General features: G+C 64.2%; 1 protein-coding gene across 3 annotated transcripts in view; it reads left to right on the top strand.

Annotated features, from left to right (window-relative positions):
- Positions 1-1,269: 1,269 nt before the first annotated feature.
- Positions 1,270-20,119, top strand: part of COL5A1 (collagen type V alpha 1 chain) — a 137,778-nt gene continuing 118,928 nt past the window's right edge. The window contains exon 1 of one of the 3 annotated variants that reach the window (XM_059143471.1): positions 1,270-1,824. In XM_059143471.1, coding sequence (XP_058999454.1) covers positions 1,698-1,824 — 127 coding nt within the window. In that variant the 5' untranslated portion in view covers positions 1,270-1,697. Of the gene's footprint in view, positions 1,825-5,222; positions 5,266-20,119 lie in introns of those variants that run through there. The other 2 variants (XM_059143470.1, XM_059143472.1) reach the window with 2 other exon arrangements.

Raw genomic sequence — 20,119 nt, 5'->3', positions numbered from 1 at the left:
CCTTAATCATGTGTATGATTTACACAGGTTGCAAAAAACCCCAAAACACAAAAAACCCCAAAGAATGATAAAAGCCGGAAAGAACAGTCTGCTTTACTTAGCGTGTCTCGCGCACCTCTCCATGCTCTGTCAGCACGTGGGCGGGCACACGGGGTATAGGGGAACCAGCCAGGAAGCTGGCAGCCGCCACCCACCACCCACCTCAAGAAGCAACATGTGGCCGTCCCAGCCCAGTGAACTTTCCCCCCGTATTTCTAGAATGGTGGGGACTAAGGGTATTTGGGGAGTGCCCCACCAGTCTGGAGATGTAGCTGGAGACCAGGAGACAGGCCCCTGCCCCGGCCCAGCACGCAGGCGGGAAAACTGTGGGCTGACGGGGGTGGGGTGGACGCCTCAGGGGCGCGGACAAAACTTTTGATTCGCCTTCACCCCTTCTCTTTCTAAGAACCAGCTCGGCAGCTCTCCCAGAAGGGAGGCTTTCTGGGCCTGGGGTGCAGATGGAAGGGGCAGCCCACTGCTCCAGGGACACCTCCCCAAGGCCTAAAGAAGTGAGGGTAGGCGCCCCGCAGCGGTCCCCAGGGCAGCAGGTCCTGGCCCCTACTCCGTTGCCTGCTGTCACCTCCCCAAGGGGCATCTTCTCTGGTTGCCTCTTGTGGCAGAGGGGTCACCAGTGAGGAGGGGGGTGGGGGGTGTCTGCCAACTGCTTCTGATGAAGACCCCAGATGCGCAACCTCCAAGCTCCTTCCAGGACCCTGGGAAGTCAGACCCTACTTGGGCTCCCGCGCCCAGTCTGCAGGGAGGGGGAAGGTGCAGGGCGGGTCCTCCGGGCGGGTAGACGAGATGGTCACAGTCTTGGGCGCCCCGATCTGGCAGGATTAGACGTTCAGTCTCCGCCCAGAAGACGAGCTCCGAACTCCTCCACGTAAAGGAAAAAGTTGGGCCGCGCTGCAACTTTTTTTCTTCTTTAACCCAAAGTGGTCAAACCCGGGGTCGCGCCAGAGTAGCTCCTGGGGGTGGGCCAGGTGCGGGCACCCGGGCGGGAGGGGTCGGGGCCCCCGGGGGTGGGGGGCCGCGGGGCGCGTCCGCGCGCACTCGCGGGCCGACGGCGCCGCCCCCGCCCCGCGCCCGCGCCGGCCCCGGGCCAGCCCCTTCCTCGCCGCGACTCGCCCGCTGGCCCCACCCCCGCGCCCGCGGCGCCCAGTGGGAGGCGGGGGCCGGCCCGGCCGAGCGCGGCCTCGCGCTCTGATTTGCTGCGGGCGCGGGGGATCGACAGCCTCGGCGGGTGCCTTCCCGGCGCGCGGGAGGGAGGCGAAGGGGGGAAAAGCGCACGGCGCCCAAGGCGAGGTCGGCACTCCCGGTCCCCGCGGCTGGCGCACGACCTCGCTCGAGCGGAGCGTCCAGGGGAGCGGGTCGCGGGGCGGCGGCGGCGAGGAGGCGGCGAGAAGGAGTCGGAGGAGGCGAGGAGGCGCGGGCTGCGAGCCGAGTGGGGTCCCGGCCGCCCCGGGGCCAAGGTCGACCCCCGCCCGCGGGCGAGCGCGCCAGCCGGCCCCGGCCCGAAGCCGCCGCCACAAAGAGAACGCAGGCGCCGGCTCCCCATGACTTCCTGAAGCGCGCGGTCCCCGCCGAGTCCGCTCCCGCCCGGGCCGTGCCCCGCGCCCCCGCGTGTCCCCGCGCGCCCCGACCCGCGCCCCGCCGGCATGGACGTCCACACCCGCTGGAAAGCGCGCAGCCCGCCGCGCCCGGGCGCCCCGCTGCTGTCCCCGCCGCCGCCGCCGCTGCTGCTGCTGCTGCTGCTGCTGTGGGCGCCGCCTCCGAGCCGCGCAGGTAAGGGCCGGGCGCGGGGGCGGCTGTCATCGCGGCCCCGCCGGCCTCCCTGGCGCTGTCCGCGGGCTCGGGACGGCGCGGGCCGCCTCCCCGAAGGCCGGCTGTGAGCGCGGGGGACGGAGACGCGCCAGCGCGGTGCCCCGCGCGCCCAAGGGCCGGCCGAGGGGGCTGTCGCGCGCGCCGGGGCAGGACCCCGCGTCGGAGCAGCCAGAGGGGCTGTCCACGAGGCCGGCAAACTTTGTCCCGAAACTTAACTTCTCCCGCACACTCGCGCGGCTGCCCAACTTCCTCTCCTGGAAACGGGGAAGGGTCGCCCCCTAGAGTCACAGCCCGTCCATTCAGGCCGGGCTGCCGGGCGAGGGGACACTGGTCGCTGGTGGGGGGATCCCAGAGGCTTGAGCCCCCAAGCCCTGCCCTTCTCGCCCAGGCACACGCTAGGCCCGTCTGTGCTCTTCTCTGAGTCTTGCCATCCTGGCCACTAAGTGCCCCTCTGCCGGGGAGCCAGGAGCCTGGTAGACCAGCCCTGCTCCTAATCCCATCCCCCAAACCTCCTGACCCCCTGGGAGGCAGGTTGTGTGTGTGATGGGGAAGGTCGGGAAGAGTGGCTCAGATGGTGCCCAGATGGGGCACTCCTGCCAGAGGTCTCATGTGGAGGGAGCCCTCTCCCATGGGGAGTCTTACAGCTCCCCACTCCCTCCCACTCAGCCTCCGGATGGGACAGTGGATTCTAAGCATCACCTTGGTGATCACCTGTGCAATGGGTCTTCACACAGCCTCAGACATCAGCAGCCCCAGAACCACCCCCCCCCCCCCCGGCCCCAGTACCCATTAATAGGCGGGGAGACAAGGCTCGGGGCTGCTGGTGCCAGGTCAGGAAAAGTGAGGGGCACAGGGGTGGGGCAGTGGGCTCAGCTGGCCCAGCTGGCGGGAGGGAGGGCTCTGCTGCCTCCCCCTTCTCTCCTCTGCTTTGTAATTTGAAACCATGTGGGAAGAATCACTTTCCATGTTCCGCTGGCCAATTAAGATACTCTCTCCCTTTTTCCTGGCATGTTGAGCGTGTGGTGGGCCAAAGGCTATGAGCAGGAGTCAGTGTGTCCCGCCAACATGGGGCTGGGGGAGACACGGGGTGCCGAGCCTAGCTCTGGGGACCTGCTGTCTTAAATCCGGCATGCCAGTAACGTGCCCAAGATCCCGGGCTGACTCTGGGGATCAGCTGAAGATGGAGGACAGTCGTGGTCTCCAGGACAGTGGCCTGCAGCGCACTGGGGGATGTGGTCGGGGGCCCTGGGTGTTAACGGTGTCCTGCTCCCCAAGCGCGAGGGCGGCCCCTTGGAAGCAGAGGCATGGCAGAGGGGCCGAGAACTTGCACCGTTGGCTTTGGTCAGAACGGCACTTTGAAAGCATGTGAAGAAGTCACTTTTCTGAGCAGGTTCCTGACCTGCCCCCACTTCCCAGGGTGGGATGGGTTTTGAAGTCCGGGGCAGGGCAGCGCGGGGGTCCTTTGTGGGTGGCCAGGGCACCCCAGATGCTTGAGGCGGGAGCCTGTTCTCTCCATTTTGGGACTCGCCAGATGTTTTCCGAGTTTTCCCTGAACATGGCTCTTTTTTCCTACCTTCTCCTTGGCCAAGTGTGTGAAGGAATGAAAAGTAAGATTGCATTTGGGGCCGGTTAACGTTGTAAGGCGCGAGGGAGAGTATGTGAAATGAAACATGACCCCAATATTTGGAAATTGAGGTCATCTCCTCAGCCCAGCATTGGGCGGCTCTGGTCACGTGACGGCTTCTTGCAGTAATTTTGTGGGCAGGGTTGTCCAAGTTTTGCGGGGCTTGATAGATGCGAAATGGTTAAATTCCCTCTGACTCAATCAAGTTGGCTGGAGAGACACCCTTTTCCATCCTTCCCCCTCGCCCGCCTCCCCAGAAGAGAACAGGCAGTGGGAGGAGCTCCGGGGTCCTCCTTGCCCTCATCGGGGTCCAGATTTCAGTGACAGGAGGGGCTGCGGCTGCGGTCACTGCCCAGCCCAGCACAGTGACCACCCGGCAGGGCCGCAGGCAGGAGTGTCTTCCTGGGGCCGGAGCCCAGAGGGCCTTCTCCTGTGATGTTGCTCCAGGGCCCTTTCTGGGGTGCTGGCCAGAGCCTGCCCCGATACCCCACCCTTCAGATATTTCTGGACGGCCACCGCGGCCACGCCCTTAGCCCAGCACAGCTGATGCCTGCCTGCCCCGCCCCTGCCTTCTGGCCCTCTGGGCCTGCCTCCTCCCTGGATCTCAGACACGGCTTGGGTGGAGCCGAGGGGGGCGGGGAGCAGATGCCCACTGCCCCCTGCCCCCCACTTAATAACAGGACAGCAGAGGCCAGACTAGCGGTGAGCCCCGAGAGTCAGGGATGAGTCACCAACACCCCTGAGGCACGCTGGCTGAGCCCGCATTGGAGCAAAGCAGGGTCCCTGCCCCTGGAGACCCTGGGCCCTGGTCACCTTGGTCATGGATGTGCTGACCCCTGCCTGGCCGTGTCATCTCACTGGACCCTCACACCGGCCTGCAGGATGAGGGACCCTAGATTCCGGGTCGCTCTGGCCAGTGCTTCTGACATGGCCACGCCTCAGTGCTTCAGACTTGGGGGGGACGGTGGGGGGCACCTCTTCACCTCCATTTATCAGCTCTCCCTGGGGGAGGCCTGGTGTCCCCAGGGTGAGGGCCGTGTTGCTTTAGCTCCCCGCTCCCTCCCCTCCTTCCTCCCTCCCCCTCCCCCTCCCCCTCCTTTCTTTTCCACTGGAATGCCTTCCAGAGGGACCAGATGGGCTGCAGTCTCCACTCTCCGTTCCTTCGCTTTAACTGGCCCTTCACTCATCCTCAAGACCTGGCTGGACCCCGAGGGCCCTCCCCGCAGCCGACCCGACCCAGAGGGCTATGGGAGGACAGAGGTTAAGGGGGCGGAGCTCCTCACTGCTGGAGCTCTTAAGTCTTCTGGGCGGGGGCACAGGGCTTTGTTCCACTCTTCATTTTTGTGCCAAGTGTCACGTGTCACCTTACATGTCTGGGAGGGCTGGCCCCACTGGGGAGATCTGGGGAAGCTTCCTGGAGGAGGTGATGCCAAACTTGGTCTTTCCCGCCCTCTTCTTCCCCTTCCTTAGCAGGTGCCCTCCCCCACCTCTGGCTTTACTCTTGTCCCCCCCCCCCCCCCACCCCACCCCTTCTCGGCAGGACATTCCAAACTCTGGTGTTCGTGTTCTCTGGGGCTGCTTCCCTTGGCTGGAAAGCTCCTCATTAACTCGGTTGGCAAGGCGCCCCCAGCTCCGCTTGTCCTGGGAGGGCTGTGCTTCAGAAGAGGCTGCAGTGAGAAAGAGGGGGTCTCTGTGGGGTGGGGGTCATGGATGGAGACCTGGGAGCTTCCTTAACCCTGTCTGCGCCTGCATGCGAGGCCGGTGCCTGGAGTGGTTGGGTGAGTTCTGCAGACAAACTGACGGCCTCGGCTGCGGTGAGGGGGTGGCTTCTGGCCGTGACTTTGGGTTCTTGTGCTGGGGGACAGGCAGTTAGGTGTGGGAGGGGGTATCTGATCGCTGAACCCCAGGGGCGGCATGGACAGTTGCGGGGTTTCGCCTCTGAGACCTGCTCGGGGTGGCTGGTCTGGGCCAGTCACTCTGCCTCATCTTTCCTATCTGGAAAATGGGCCGAGTTGCTTTGAGGGGTGGCCATGAGGACTGCCCGCTGTCGCGTGCGCCCCGCGTAAGGGAAGACACGCCATGGCTGCTGTTTGGGTGGCATTTCTGCACGAGGAGCTGAGCAAGCGAGCATGCTGTGACCCCCGCCCCCCATCCCAGAAGTAGCCCGGCAGAGGGAGGTGTGGCTGTCCAAGGAGGCCCCATTCCCAGAGGCTCCCATCCCCCCCCCCCCCAGGCTGGGTCAGTCTGTGCCCCTCATCAGCTCCACGTTGCCTCCTGGGTCATTTGCACGAGTCGCCTGGGACACGCTTGACAAGCCCCTTGGGCACATGTGCGTGTTTCTGGATGTATGTGTCGGGCATGTGCTCATGCGTGACATGCTGATTTGTGTGGGTCCACGTGTCTGTGTGTCCTGTCTCTGCGTGTGCCTCTGTCTCGTGGTCTCCCAAGGACCTTCTGTGTTTGGGCAGCCCGGGGCAAGGTGACACTGACCTCCCTATCATGGGTGCCCCCCCCAGCCCCGCCAGATGGGAGACTCGGAGATGAACCATGGCCGCCGAGCCCGCTGGGGAGCCACAAGGTGGGGGTCCTGCAAGGTCGTGCCGGGCCCCATCCTTTGATGAGAGGCTTTTCCTCACAGGAGGGCGGCGATGAGATGCTGCAGTTCCTCTCCTTGCGTATGTGGGTCCCCCTGCAGAAGGCACTCCGGTGTCTGCACTCTGCCAAATGTCCCTCTTAAGATCTCTGGCCTGGCTTGGCTCCGGGGATCCTGAGATCCTAAAGGCGGAACCGGCTTTGTCTCTTCTCGCGGGCAGACCTGCAGGGCGGGGGGCACAGCATGGGGAACCCCGTGTGGGTGATGCTCAGGCCAGCCACACCCCAGCTCCACTCCTACCAACTGTGCGTTTAGCACCCCCGTGCCTCAGTTTCCCTACTTTTAAGTGGAGGGTGACAGTCCTAAGTCCTGCAGGGCTCTTTGTGGGGGTTCGGTGCGTAGCATGGAGCGAGCCCAGTTACCAGTGTGCGCCCTTCCCAGATCCCGAGGCCGCCCCAGGCAGTGGCTGTGGGGTCCTGCTTGCCGGCTGGCTGCGTGACCGGGCCCCTCTCTCTCCCGTGGACGGTCACACTAGCGCCTCCCACATGGGGGAAACAGAAGAAGTGGTGACACAGGAAATGTGCCACTTTTTAGACTGCTTGCCGGGACATCCGTGGTGCTGAGGCCAAGGGGCGGAGGAAGCTCCCCTTCCTCCGCGGGCCACCCCCACTCTGCAAGGAGGAGTTGAGTCCAGAGATGGGAATGGACCTGCCCACATCCCCCCTCCGCGGGACTCTGGTCTTCCGCCTCCGTGACGGGACCACGAGTGACGGCAGGTGCCCTGGACATGTTCACGCTGGGGGGCGCGCAGGTGGGGGCTTTGCCGGCTCAGATGCTGCTCGGTGCTGGCGCTGTCCCAGGTGGCTGGAGGCCGTTCATGGGACGAAGGAATGCTCGGCCGGCCGTGCGGGGGTGTATGGCCGTGAGGGTGTGTGTGTGTGGCTGTACGGGGGTGTGTGTGGCCGTGCGGGGGTGTGTGTGGCCCTGAGGGGTTGTGTGTTGCCGTAAGGGGGTGTGTGTGGCCGTGAGGGTGGGTGTGTGGCCGTGCGGGGGTGTGTGTGGCCCTGAGGGGGTTGTGTGTTGCCGTAAGGGGGTGTGTATGGCCGTGAGGGGGTGTGTGTGGCCGTGCAGGGGTGTGTGTGGCCCTGAGGGGTTGTGTGTTGCCATAAGGGGATGTGTGTGGCCGTGAGGGTGTGTGTGTGGCCGTGGGGGGGTGTGTGGCCATGTGGTGCGGGTCATGGGGGTCACTCGGTCTGAGGCATCGCCCTCAGCTGTGACTCACCCCGCGTTTTCTGGCAGAGCCCAGCCTCCGTGGTAGCCCCCGTGAGCCGTGAGTGTCGCCATTCCTCGGGGCCTCAGGTCCAAGAAACAGAATCCCAGTCTGACCCACTTTCCCCAAACTTCCATGGCCCAGAGCGGCGGGGGCGCTGCGACGTCTCTGAGCGCCCGCGCGAGGGTCCTGGGCTTCCAGCACCTGCTGGGCGGCCTGTGTGGTGCGGCTGGTCCTCGGTCCTCGGGGCCAGCGCCGTGGCCGCCGGGCCGCAGGGAGCTCTGGTCACCGCCGGCCGCAAGACGCGTGGGCGCGCGCGGGCGGCCGCGGTGGCTGCGGGGCTGGAGCTCTGGAGAGCCGCGGTCGCACGCGGACAGACACCAGGACAGCGCGCGCTTTAACGGCCCCGCAGGGCGGCCGCGGTGGTCTTCCGCCCCGCGCAGGGTGGCCGAGAGCGGCCGCGAGCAGCTCCGGCCGCCGTTCCCCCCGGTGGAGGGTCCGAGGCCCGCGGAGAGGCTGGGCCCTGCGCCCGACGGGTGGGGCCTCCCGCGCGGCTCCGATCTGTGCCGGCCCCGGCGGCGGGTGCGCGCGCGAGCAGCGGGTCAGCGTCCGGCCGCCTGGGAGCCTCCGGGGCAGCGGGGGACCCAGACTGGCACCGCACCGGGGACTGTCCCGCAGCACACGGCGCAGTTACTGCAGGTGGGGCTGCAGGTGGGGCTGCCGCTGGCCAATCAGAGGGGAGGCATCTTCGAGCCCCGAGATGTGCTGGCCAATCAGAAGGGAGGCCCCTTCCAGCGGGGGCGGGGGAGGGAGCACTGGCCAATCAGGGGGGAGGCACCTATCAGCCCTGTGGCGCGCTGGCCAATCAGAGTCCAGCCTGTTTTGTCCGGCCCGGAGGTCGCTAGAGGCCAGCCCTGGGCGGGTTTGAAGCCAGGCGCAGCCTGGAGGACGGAGGTCGCTTTCCCAGCTGCGTCCTTCGTCTGGTTCCCCGTCCTCTTCAGTGAGACGCCGGCTGGGCTCCCCCCAGCCTGCGCTGGGTGCGCTGGTCCCACCCTGCAGAGGCGCACGTGGAGGCTTCGCAGACGGCCGGTCCCTCGCCCCCGAGGGAGAAGCGGCCTCCTGCGGGTGTGGACCGGGAGTGGGACCCGGAGTGGGACCGGGAGTGGGCCCGGGAGTGGGACCGGGTGTGGGACCGGCGCAGATGCTGGTGCGGGTTGCCTTTCTCCACACCCGGGGAGGAGACATTGACAGCTTGAGGCTTTCCTTCCTGTCTTTGTGCGGGAGAACGAGGTGGTGTCCTGAGCACGGTGGGTGGTCTGGGAGCCTTGGCCTCTCTGTCTCTTTGATCTGATACTGGGTTGGTCAGGTCCCACCATAGGGCGCCTTGCTGAATGTCAAGGCCTTCTTGCGGAGGACAGCCCAGCAGCTGTGCACCCAGTGGGCCCCTGGTGCCCTTTCCCACCTGGATGGGTTCTTGGAGCAGGTGCCAGGAGAGCCGGGAGCCCGGAGATCTGCAGGGGGCATGCAGGGAGATGGGGACGAGGAACGGCCCCCTCTCATCCCGGGAGCTCCCTTTGGTTGCGGGAAGGCTGAGCCCTGTTTGGGCCTCGCCTGTGTTCCGGGTCTGTGTGGAGAAGTGACTGGGACCTCTTTCCTGTTATGTGTTCCCTGGAGACAGTGTGCAGTGCTCGGGGGGCCCCAGCTTGCTCCGGGGGAAGGAGGTGGAGGAGGTGGTCTCTGGTGCCAGCGCCCCACAGAGACGCTGCTGTCCTTCAGAGGAGATAGTAGGGGCGTTCCTGCTGCTTTTATGCAGAGGAGGAAGGGACCCCAGCTTCCAGGTCCTCTTAGACTGAAAATGCTCGCCCCAGAGGGCAGGAGCGACCAGGCCTTTCTAGGCTGGAAGCTCAGGAACAGGGCTTCCGAATGGGGTTATTTTCCAGGGAATTACTCAGTTATTCTCAGTCTTAGTTTAGATAAGGGCCCTTTAGCGCAGCAAGTCCTGCTTGGACAGTGGCTATATTTCACTGAACTCGGGGAACCCACACGGGGCCTCTTGGACACCCAGGGTGGTGGGGCTAGCATGGGGGGCTGTGAGCAGCGAGCTCCAGGGAGGAGCTGGAGTCAGCCCAGAGTGGGGGAGGGAGGGGCTGGTGGGGAGGCCAGAGCTCTCTCAGGGTCACCCTTTCTCCCTGGTTAGGTAAGTTGCAGGCTTCAGGATCCGTGGTGGTGTGTGTGTGTGTGGGGGGGGCACCTACAAGGGGAGAAGGGCCAGGAGGGTCCCCACTCCCACACCTGCCCTGCTTTCTTGGCGTGGTCCCACCTTCAAGAAGCAGTGATCAGGGCAAATTTGAAGGTAGCATAGCAGCTCCCCACAATCCACGGGGGTCGACCAGTGTTTGCCCACGGCTAACCTCATGCCATCCAGCCCCCCCTACTCCTCTGCACCCCACGGACTGTGCCACTGACCCCCGATGTCCCATCACACTCAGTTACGACTCTGCCCAGCACACTCAGTGTGAGTCCTTCCCTCTCTGTGCTGTGTCTGTGCAGGACCTGAGGGACACGGAGATGAGCTCAGAGCTGGTGTCCTGGGTCAGAGGACCGTAGCGTTGCACGTAGGGGGGCTCCTCGCTCCCCTGGGAGCTGGAAGGGCAGGCGCCTGCATCTTGCCGATGCCAAGGGCCCAGGCTCCCTGCCGAGAGCCCCTCTGTGTGTCCCAGTTTTCCCATCTGTGAAGTGGGCACAGGAGCACTGCCTGTCTCAGAAGCCTGCTGGAAGGACGGGAGGAACTGGCCCAGGAACTGCCTGAGGACCGTCACAGCGCTGCTTCTCATGGTCACCGCTGCGGTGTGTTCAGTGCAGGACACGAGTCTGGGGCCTCCGTGTGGGTAGATGGGGGGCAGCTCATTCAGGCTTCGGAGCTGAGCCCCTTGGGACTTGCTAAGGTGCCACGGGAGAGAAGGCGGCACCCTTCGGTGTCCTCTTTAGGCCCAAGGACGATGTGGGCCAGGCCCATGGGGCAGGCTCTGGGCTCTCCACCTGCTCCGGGCCCTGAGTGGGACACTCGCAAGACAGGACACTGGGTGCCCTCTGCATGTGCGACTGTTTCCCCGGGGCTCTCAGGCTGCTGGGGCCAAAGAGCAGAGGACAGGGTATGGCCAGGCGTGGCCCAGCCCAGAAGCTGGGGCTGAGGACTGCGGGGACACGGGAGGCCTGGCAGTGGCTTCAGCTGGAACAGGCCTCCCCCCACCATCGCCCCACCCCCAGGGATGTCCTGGCCCCAAGGGCTGGTCCTGAGACAGCCGCTTTGCTGACAGTTTGCAAAGGGCTGCAGCTCCCTGAGTCTGGGACCCCGGCCTGGCAACTTGGTGGTTTCTGGGCTTGACTGGGAGCTGGGGGGACGGGGGGAGCAGGTCTGCTTTCCTGTTGGGGGGGGCTGTGAGCGGGCTCAGTCGGGGATCCCCCAGGACGAGAGCAGAAGATGGAGCCCGGGCTTGGACCTCCTCCGGGGCTCCGTCTCCCTGTGTGGGGCCAGCCCCCGTCCCTCCTGCCGGCCACCGCTCCTTGGAGTTTTGAAATGAAAGTTCAGGAGAAGAGGGTGGGAAGCCGATGAGTCAGCACACAGGACGAGGCCAGCAGCTTCGGAGGCCAAGAGAGCAGGGTGTGGCCCCTGGCTGTGGGACCTCCAATGCCTCACTGGACCTCTCTGATCCGAGTTAGCTTACCTCCAGCTGAGAGGCAACGGCAGCACGCAGAAGGGCGGCCGGGGGGATTTGCGGATGTGCGCGCGTGGCCTGTGTGTGGATGCAGAGCCCGTGGCGTGCTGTCCTGGACCCTGCGTTCAGGGCAGCAGGGCAGACAGAGTCATGCGAATAACAGTAATGCCTGTGGTCAAGGTCGTCAGTGCAGTTACTAGCAGGTCGTGAAAGCACCGTATAACCCTGCGGTTCTTTTGTGCCGGTGGTTAGTACTGGCAGAGTTCGGGGAGGCAGGAACCGTTAAGGGGACAGTGGGGATAAGGCTTCTGGGTGAGGATTCAGGGCTCTGCTGGACTTGACGGGTGGCTGGCCAGTTAGTGCAGAGGGTCCAGCTGGTGATGGGGGCGAACCCAGGAGAGGTCGGTGCATTTGACAGGTAATACTCCCTGGGGGCTGCCGTCCAAGGTTCTGCACTGAACACTGAGGAGCTACTTTGTCGGGGTGTGGGGGCGCGAGGCCCGAGAGCAGACAGGCCCGGGCTCCTGGGGAAGGAACTGGAGGTCTTTCTGGGACTCAGTAAGCCTCTGGCCTCTGGCTTCAGGGTGGTTTTGCTGGTGAATCCACTCAGAACTGGAGGGCTTGGGGGTTCCTGGGGTTGAAGTCTGCTGAGAAGTGGGGAGACCAGACCCCTGGGGTGGGCTTTGCTACCCGCTGTCCTGCCTCTGGGAGGGGAAGCCCATGGTCTTGGATCTCCACCATCGGGGGGATGGTGGGTGAACCTCGCAGATTCGTCCTGGGACTTGTAGCCTGGAGGTCTCAGGTCTGTCGCGGGGTTCCTTCTGTTCCAGGAGGGTTTGTGGCCACTGTTGGCCAGGTCCCTCTGGTGGCGGATGGCACCCCGGGTGGAAAGTGCCGGAATCCAGGTTCCAGCGCTGCTGGTTTTCACCTGTTCGCCACAAACCACAGCGTTTCCAGCTTCTTAATGCCTCCTGCTCACCAGGAATATAGTGAGCGCTGCTTCAACTTGCAGACACTCCCCGTTTTCCTTATGTCACGGTCTCCCGTTGTGTCCGTGCCACCAGGGCCCGCTGGCGGAGAGGAGCATGCCGGGGGCAGTGTAGGCCGGGGCCGCACTGTTGGGCCCCCAAGCTCCGAAGCAGCCCATCTTTGCTCTCCCTGCAGCGGCCTGGGCCCGTCCGTGTGGACAGGTGCCCACCTCCCCTTCCGGGCCCGTCCGATTGTAGACGGTACCTGGCCCTGGGAGGCTGCCGTCCTGGGCTGGAAGGCGCACGTCCCCACAGGAGGGTGGGGACGTGGGGACAGTCCCTTTGGCTTGACTCTCCTGTTCGTTCTCGGGCCTGCCCGCCATTCTGGTGGGCCGCAGCTCAGCTGGGGGGCCTCAGGCTCTGGGCTCAGGGGGTGTTTGCAGCACCCCGCGGGCGTCTCCTGGTGAACGGCCGTAGGCAGAGCAGGAGGGAGGTACGCTTGATTGAGAAGCTTCTCTGAAGGTAAAGAGTGAGATTCTCTGCGGCTTTTTTCCGTTTTTGCACCGTTTTGGCAGAGTGACACCTTCCAAGGTGAGGGGCTCCTTCATTCCATGTGCTGGAGCCCGAGGCCCGCAGAAGGCTCGGCACTGGCGAGCGGCCGGTCACGGCCTCTAGGATATTGGGTCTCAGCTACGGGGAATCTGATTCTGTGCAGCCTCTTGGGAACAGGCCCCGGTGTGCAGAGCTAGAGGTCAGAGAGCAGACCTCACGGCGGGGGGCCGGGGGACTTGGCCGCCTCCTTCTTCTCCGGGGCCTTCATCCCCGCAGCGGGGGGCTGGCGAGGGGAGGCTGGTGAACCCCGCTGGCCACCGCGCGTGACCTCTCTGCCCCCTCTGGAGGAGCTCTGCGGGGGTAGGTCTCGGGGCCTGTGCTGGGCCGTGGGGAGAGAGTTTGTAGGAGCGGGTGAACTGCCTGGTCTGAGTCCGTTTTTCCATTTCAGCGGGAAGGAAAGAGCGGGGAGCGGGGAGTGGAGCCCAGCCAGGTGGGCCTTGCCTGTTTAGTACCAGTGGACACACGAGGAAGGAGACGCGTGTGGATCGGTGCCCGCCGGCCGCAGGGTGTAAAGATAAGGCTGCGGTCGCCTTGAGCGGCTCTCCCCTCCCAGGGCCGTGGCGGGGGGGGGGGGGCAGCCCTTCCGATGTCCTTAGAGTTGAGCTGGTGTGGCTGAGCTGCGGGGGAAGCTGGGCCAGGACCCGACCCACATCTTTAAACCATTAGCGTTTTCGTGAAGGGGAGTAAGCCCCTGAGAACCAAGCCCCGGGGCCCGATTTCTGAATCCGCCTTGATCTTCCGAGCATGGTGCCTAGGATGGATCCGAAAATCCAGCGAGAGCGCGCAGGCGTGCCAAGGACCGGAGCAGAAGCCTCTCGCCCATGGTTTTCTCCTCGGATGGGTCACGAGTCCTAGAGAACCCTTCAGCCCCTCAGACGACTTGCTGCTTGGGTGACGCAGCCGTCCTGTGTGCGCGGGCCGGACGGATTCAACCTGGAGAAGTTCAGGGAATCTGAATTTATTTGAAACCCAGGGAGGAGGGCTTATTGCGTGTCTGTGGTCCCGGGCAGGTCTGGTGGGGGGCCGTGTCCAGAGGCAGAAGTCCACACGGCCCGCGCTCGCGGCCACGGCACAGAAGACCCAAACCTCGAGACCAAGTACGGGGTGGGTTCACCCAGAGTCCCTACTAGACACGCGGAGACCCAGGTGGGGCTTGGGTGGCCGGTGCTGCACCTCCTGGTGCGACCTGGCTCCCCTGTGCCTCAGTTTCTCTGTGTGTGCAGCGGAACTGGGCTGCGACCCTCACAGGCTGAGACTGACAGTTCAGGAGGCTCAGTGTGCAGTGGGGGAAGCAGGTGGGGGTGGTCTCTGGACCCTGTGGGTTCGCAAGGTGCCCACGGCGTGGGGGGGTGGGGCGGTCCGTAGATGCCTGTGACCTTGAACGGAGAGATCTTTACAGACCCTCAGGGTGTTGGCCGATGTGTTTGGTCTTCCAAAGGAGGTTGGGCCGGTGTGGAGGGACCTGGGCTATTCTGGGGAAGGAGCAGGGTTCCGCGCTGGCTGGCAGAGGCGGGGACTCGGGGTGCGAGTCCCCTGTAGGGGTCAGGGAGGGAGGACGGGAAGGATTTGGAATTTGGTCATGGACGAGTGGAGAACGCTCTGCACTCCAGACCGGAGTCTGTGCACCCAGCGCTCCGCGGGACCGTCCCCCCCCCCCCCCCGCCCCCGGACACTGATCTGTGCAGCGGCTGAGCATCTCAGGCCTCTCGAGGGACCCCCTGCAGATGACCTGTTTGCGGCAGGTGTGTGTGAGCGCGCAGGCGGGAGCACCGTCCCGGGAGCACACAGAGCTGCCCGGTGCCCCGAAGTCTCCCGTGTGCCGGGCATTTCTGCCGGGATTGCTTACGTCCAACCACCCCGGCGGGCGGCATTGTGGGGATGCGTCCGGTGACGCAGCCAACAAGGAGCAGACCTGAGATTCGAGCGCGGCTCTGAGTGCCCCGGCCGACTGCTCCTCTCTGTCTTCTGGATGATTTCTCAGCTCCCACCCGGCTCCCCAGCTGCCATCCCTCCAGAGGACTCTTTCCAGGTCTGTCCACCTCAGACTCCTTTAATTCCCGGTAAATAACTTCCGGAAACCCCGTCAGCCCTGCTTTGGAATTCCGTAAACACCAGCCGCTCCGCCTGCCTCCTCCAGATCAGGACTGCTCTGGGCCCGTACCTCAGACGGCTTCTGTCGCGCAGGCTTTCCTGGGGAGTGACGGGCTTGTTCCAGTCGCCATAAGCGTCTCGCCTCCCGCCCGTGCAGAGCCCTGGATCCGGGGCGCGACGCCCTAAGCCACCTCCCCGGGCGAGCCTGGACCGGCTCCTCCGTGTGCCATTCCCGGCTCTCCTGCTCCAGCCCTCCCCAGGCTGAACTTAAGCCCCAGCAAAGGCGCTGGGCTCCAGGGCTGAGCCTTCCTCCATAAACACTGAAGCCTGGTCCATATCTTGGCAAGAAAATAAGAACGAAAATCCTCCAAAGGGGGGCGGTCTGGTGTTTTTCCAGCCCCTCAGTAAAATAGTTCCTGGTCTGATTTGTGCAGCAGAGTAAACAGCCAGGGAGTGACTGCTCCCCAGAACGGCCGGGGCAGCGCGCTGCTCTGGGCAGCCCATCTCTGGGGGATGTCAGGCTCAAGGCGCGCACATTTTTCTCGGACGACTCATGCCTGCTCTCCCTCTCGCGGCCCCTTCCTCCCGCTGTGACTTCCCAGCGCCTGGGGAAACTCCGGCTGCTGTGTCCGCCCAGCTGGGCCCTGCTGTGCAGGCTCGGCTCCCTCTCCGCACCTTCCCACACGGTGCTGTGTGCCCAGGCCCCCGGGAGATACAGCCCCGCTGCGGGCCTCGGGACGGGGGCTGAGCGCCAAGGTGGAGAGTGGCGGGGCTGGCAGTGCCCCCAGGGGTCCCTCTCCACCCTCCTGTCCGGTGGCCCCAGGGCCCTCATGTCCCTTTTGCGTCCTGATCCCGGCATTAGCTGTCCCAGCGCTCGAAGGAGGGGGCCGTGTGGCAGCTGCCCACTTGGATGGGAGAGAGAGGACTCTCACGGAACGTTCTGGCTCAGACACGGTGCCCTGGGTCTGGCATTAATCACATCTCTGCTGGGCCACAAACTGCGTCCGAGCGTGTCACCGAGCTCCAGAGCTGTGAGCGAGGCTTGTGTGCCCAACGTTGAGAGACTGCACAGCTTTGCCACGGAGTGGGGGGCTGAAGACAAGCCCTTCCTAGAACGCAGTTCAGCATTTACAGAGCTCCACAATCTACGCACTGCAGTGTCCTGAGAATCAGATGCTGCGCCCCTGGGACGGCACACAGCCTGGGCTCCCGGTCCTGTGGTCAGTGCACAGTGACCCCGGCTTGCCTCCCTTGTGCTGCCCGGTTCTGACACCCCAGGAGGGGAGGGCAGTGCCTGTGGGGTGCTGGGGACACGGGGTCAGAAGTCAGTTGGGGAACCCCCTGCTGGTGGCCTGGGTGAACCAGGCCCCTGACCCATCTGGCTCCATGTCCCCCTCCACGTCCTTCCCCAGCCCTCCTGGGTCTGCACCTGGGTGCTCCGAGGGTGTGTTGGGGCCAGACTGCCCGTTTGCCCGGAGTCGGGACTTTGGGTGAGTTTGTGCTGCCCAGGGTGTCAGGGGACCCGTGCAGATGCCCAGAGGAGAGGCCAGGATGGGTGGAGAGGGGTGCGGCCCCTCCTTAGAGGTCTGCCCCGTCTCTTCTTTCTGTAATTCTGTTTTTTTTTGTTTTTTTTTTTTTTTTAAATGAAAAAGGATAGATCTTTCATTAGAGTCATTTTGGAAAACACAAAAAAGTGCAGAAGACAATAAAAATCACTCATCATTCCAAAACGCAAATTCTGTTGGGTTGAAGCCCGAAGAGTGAGGGTGGAGGGAAGACCAGGCGGCTGGCCGGGAGATGAGGCCGCCGCGGGGGCCTCGGCCCACAGCCCCACCCCTCGCCCCACACCCTGCGTCCTGTCCGCGAAAGGGGCGGCCGTGGAGTCCCAGCACAGCTCATCTGGGCTCTCTCCCTTCGCTTTATAAGGACAGCCCACTGCTCCCCGACACGACGGCTGTAAAAAGCCCAATTCACGGGCAGTGGCTCCTCTGATTGGACCGCGGGTCATTTCCATTTTTGATACTGTAAGTGCCCGGGCATTCCTGAAGGGGGAACGCCTTGGATTTTGCCCGAGCTGCTTCCATCCCAGACACCAGGGTGTCCGGTCTCCCCAGGCTGCTCCTGGGTGGGGGGCGGGGCTGGGCCAGCAGAGACCCTCCCCTCTATGTGGGCGGTGAAGGGGGGCTGGGCAGCCTTTGCTCTCTGTGGGCTTTAAGGCACAGCACCCAGAGGAATTCAGGGCCTGATAAAGGCGGCATTCACTTGGCCTGGAGAGAAAGGATTAGTCACTGAGATGGGCTGGGAGAGCAGAGACACCATCTGGGAACGAGAAAGCAGGGCCCTGCCTTCCTCCCGCGCCAGAACGTGTTCCAGATGGATCGGAGACGGGGTCTCTGCAAACGAAGCGGTGCAGCGGCCAGCAGAAATCGTGGGAGACTGGGTTTTACCATCTGGGGGTGCGGAGGCCGTTCCCAGAAACCCCAGACGTTAGAAGAGTAAGTTTGATTCCGCAAAAGTCAAGAGTTCTTCTCAGGCCAAAAGGAAACCCGAAACAACCAACCAGCATAAAAAAGAGGAGGAGGAACATGGACGGCAGAGAAGGGATCGCTAGGCTGTAATATTTGAAAGGCCCGTGGATCAGTAAGAAACGGCCAGAAACGACCCACACTACCCCGCCTCCTCGCCCCTTCTGCCCTACCCCCTCCCCAGACAGAAGACGAGCTTAGTTCTTAGGAAACGAAATACAGTTTCTAAATGCACGAGAGCATGCTCGCTGGAAAGGAATGCAGGTGGAAACCCGGGGCCCCCAGCCTCCTAGTTGAGCAAAGGACACTCGCTGTTGCCTCCAGGCTGTGAGGGGAAGTGCGGGTTCTCCTGGGTCACCCCTCGAAGGCCGGCAGAGGCAGCATCTCTAACTATTCCGGCGTTCAAAGGCACGTGCTCTGGGACCCGGCCACTCCGGCGGGTCTTGGAATTTTCCCTAATACTCCGTGCACACGCGTGTGTGTGGACGCCTGTGGGGTCGGGCAGCACCGTCTGGAAAAGCGGAGCACGGAAGTACCGGGTCCCGTCCTCAGAGCCCCTCGGCGAAGAACGTTCTGCAGCCACTAAGGGAAAGGGCTGTCTTGGCTTTGCGTTTCCTGGAAGGGATGGGTCTCCCGGAGGCCGGAATGCAGGGAAGCAGTGAAGAGAGCTTCCGGTGGTGTGCGCCCCTCTCTAGGGGGAGGAAACACACACCCATCTGGGCTTGTGCGTGCACAGGTGGTGAGGACGCCCACAGGAGCGTTGGGACTCGTGCTGGCTGGAGTGGGCGGCTGGGCGTGGGGCGGCCCGTGGGCGGGGCGGGGGGCTCGTCGGAGCTTGGGGGCGGCTGCGAGGGGGCAGGTGTGTCCCTGATGGAGAGGCCGGACAGGGAGGTGTGGGCTGGCTACTCCGGGAGCCTCGGGCCTTTCCTGCTGGCAGGCAGCTGCTTTGGGCTGGAATGCCTTCGTCAGTGAAAAAGGTTTGTGGTTAAGAAAGAGGAAAGAAACGAGCTATTCAGGAAGGGACTGGGCAGATGACTGTGCACGTACTGGTGGGTGCTGTTCTGACAGCAGGAGCACGCGTGGCTAGCGGCACAGAGCCGAAATTGTCCTCCACGACCCCCATCCACTCAGTGTGCAGGCGGGGAAACTGAGGCTGGCGCGTAGGTTACTGGAGTCGCACAGCCAGTTGGGGGCAAAGTCCATAGATGTTGTCTGTGCTGATCCTCTGGGGCAGGGGCTGACCATGTGATCATTTGATGAACACGAAGGAATTGCCCAGCACCAAAAGCGCAGCCGGGAGGGCAGCTGGGATTCAGCCGGTTCCCCGCGGCTTCCACCGCGCAGCTCGCCTGCGAGGGCGGCACCTCCCCTGGTTCCGATGTCCCCCCTGGGGCGGCAGCCTCGCGCGTCGCTCCTCCTGTGCAGGTGGCAGTGTTCAAGCTGTGAGTGGCACCTGCCACCAGACCATCCCACAGACGCAGATCGGGGGCCCCTCCGGGGGCAGAAGGAAAAACCAGAGGCCGTGGACATGACCGCGCTGACGTGAGAAGCGTTCCGCAGTTGGGGTTGGAGCTCAGCGCGCCTGGTGCGGTGTGCGTGTGGCCCTTGACCTCCGTCGCTGCCATAACTGCCCGGGCTGGGTGGTCACTGACTCCGGGTCTTGTCCCCGCCCTCCCCGGCCAGCGTAGGGCACCGTCTCTCCAAGACTGTCGGGCCGCAGGGCCACCTGCTGTCGCGAGGTTTGCCCCTTTCCCCAGTGCAAGTCACAAGGGTCCTCGGAGTCTCCCTTGCCAGCTGAGTCTCTGCTCACCCCCCGGAAGGCCAGCCTGGATGCCAGGCTTTAAGGGTCCTTCCCTGGTGGGTCAGGTGTCAAGTGACGCTGGAGAGTCCTGGGCCCTGGACACGCAGACAACCGCGCTTACTCCCTGGGGCCCTTCTCGTCTCTACAAGATCCCTGCTGGGAGCTACGTCGTGGCCCCAAACCTCGTCACCATTATTCTCGCAGGGGCGTTGGTCTGTCCTGGTGGAGCACAGAACGGCGGGGAGGAGCGGAGACACCCGCCCCCCCCACCCTGTTTATGCACTCATCTGAGCGTGTCGGGGGTGGCGACACGTGGGCTCTTCACGGCTCCAGAGGCCCAACCCTCGAGCACGGATGCGCTCCCTGCCCCTGAGCACCACGTCCTGGGGGAACCGGCCCGTCCCGGAGCGTGCGGCGGTCGCTTTGGTGGAACCGTGGGGGCGTGCCACGTTGTGGGCCACAGCGGTCCTGCCCCCTTTCCCGTGGTGCAGTCGGTCGTCGGCGGGAGCGCAGAGGAGGGCCGCCGGTCCAGCGTGGGGGCCCGAGGACGCCGTTCCGGAGGTGACAGAGTGAGGAGTCACTGGGAGCGCTGGCTGGGCGACCGGAGGACTCTAGCCACAGGGGAACGGGATGTGCGGGCCGTTCATGCTGTTTGACCTCGGTCTTTGATTTCGGGGTCTGGTGTGACCGGAGCAGCATGGCGGGGAGGGAGCGGCAAGAGACGAAGCTGCGGTGCCTTTGATCCGGTTTGCATCGGCAAAGGCCATCTGCCTTCTTTACCCAGACGTTTCTCTGAACGTCCGCCCGGTGTACCCGCCCGCCCACCTGTCCACCTACTCCTCCGGGCCGTTCACCCACCTGCTCATTGCCTCGTCCAGCCAGACCCCGAACCCATTCCATCACCCACCCGCCCACCCAGACCCCAAATCCACCCACCCACCCACTGATCCAGACCATGAAGCCACCCTGCCCCCGGCATCCGTTCTTCCATCCCGGCACTGGGCTGCTCCCTCCACCACACCGCGTTCTACTTGGGCATCAGGGTGGCAGGATGCT

This window comes from Mustela lutreola, chromosome 12 (assembly GCF_030435805.1).
Source record: "Mustela lutreola isolate mMusLut2 chromosome 12, mMusLut2.pri, whole genome shotgun sequence".
NCBI lineage: Eukaryota > Metazoa > Chordata > Mammalia > Carnivora > Mustelidae > Mustela > Mustela lutreola.
Note: the sequence above shows the minus strand (reverse complement) of the source record. Positions and strands in the feature narration are given on the sequence as shown.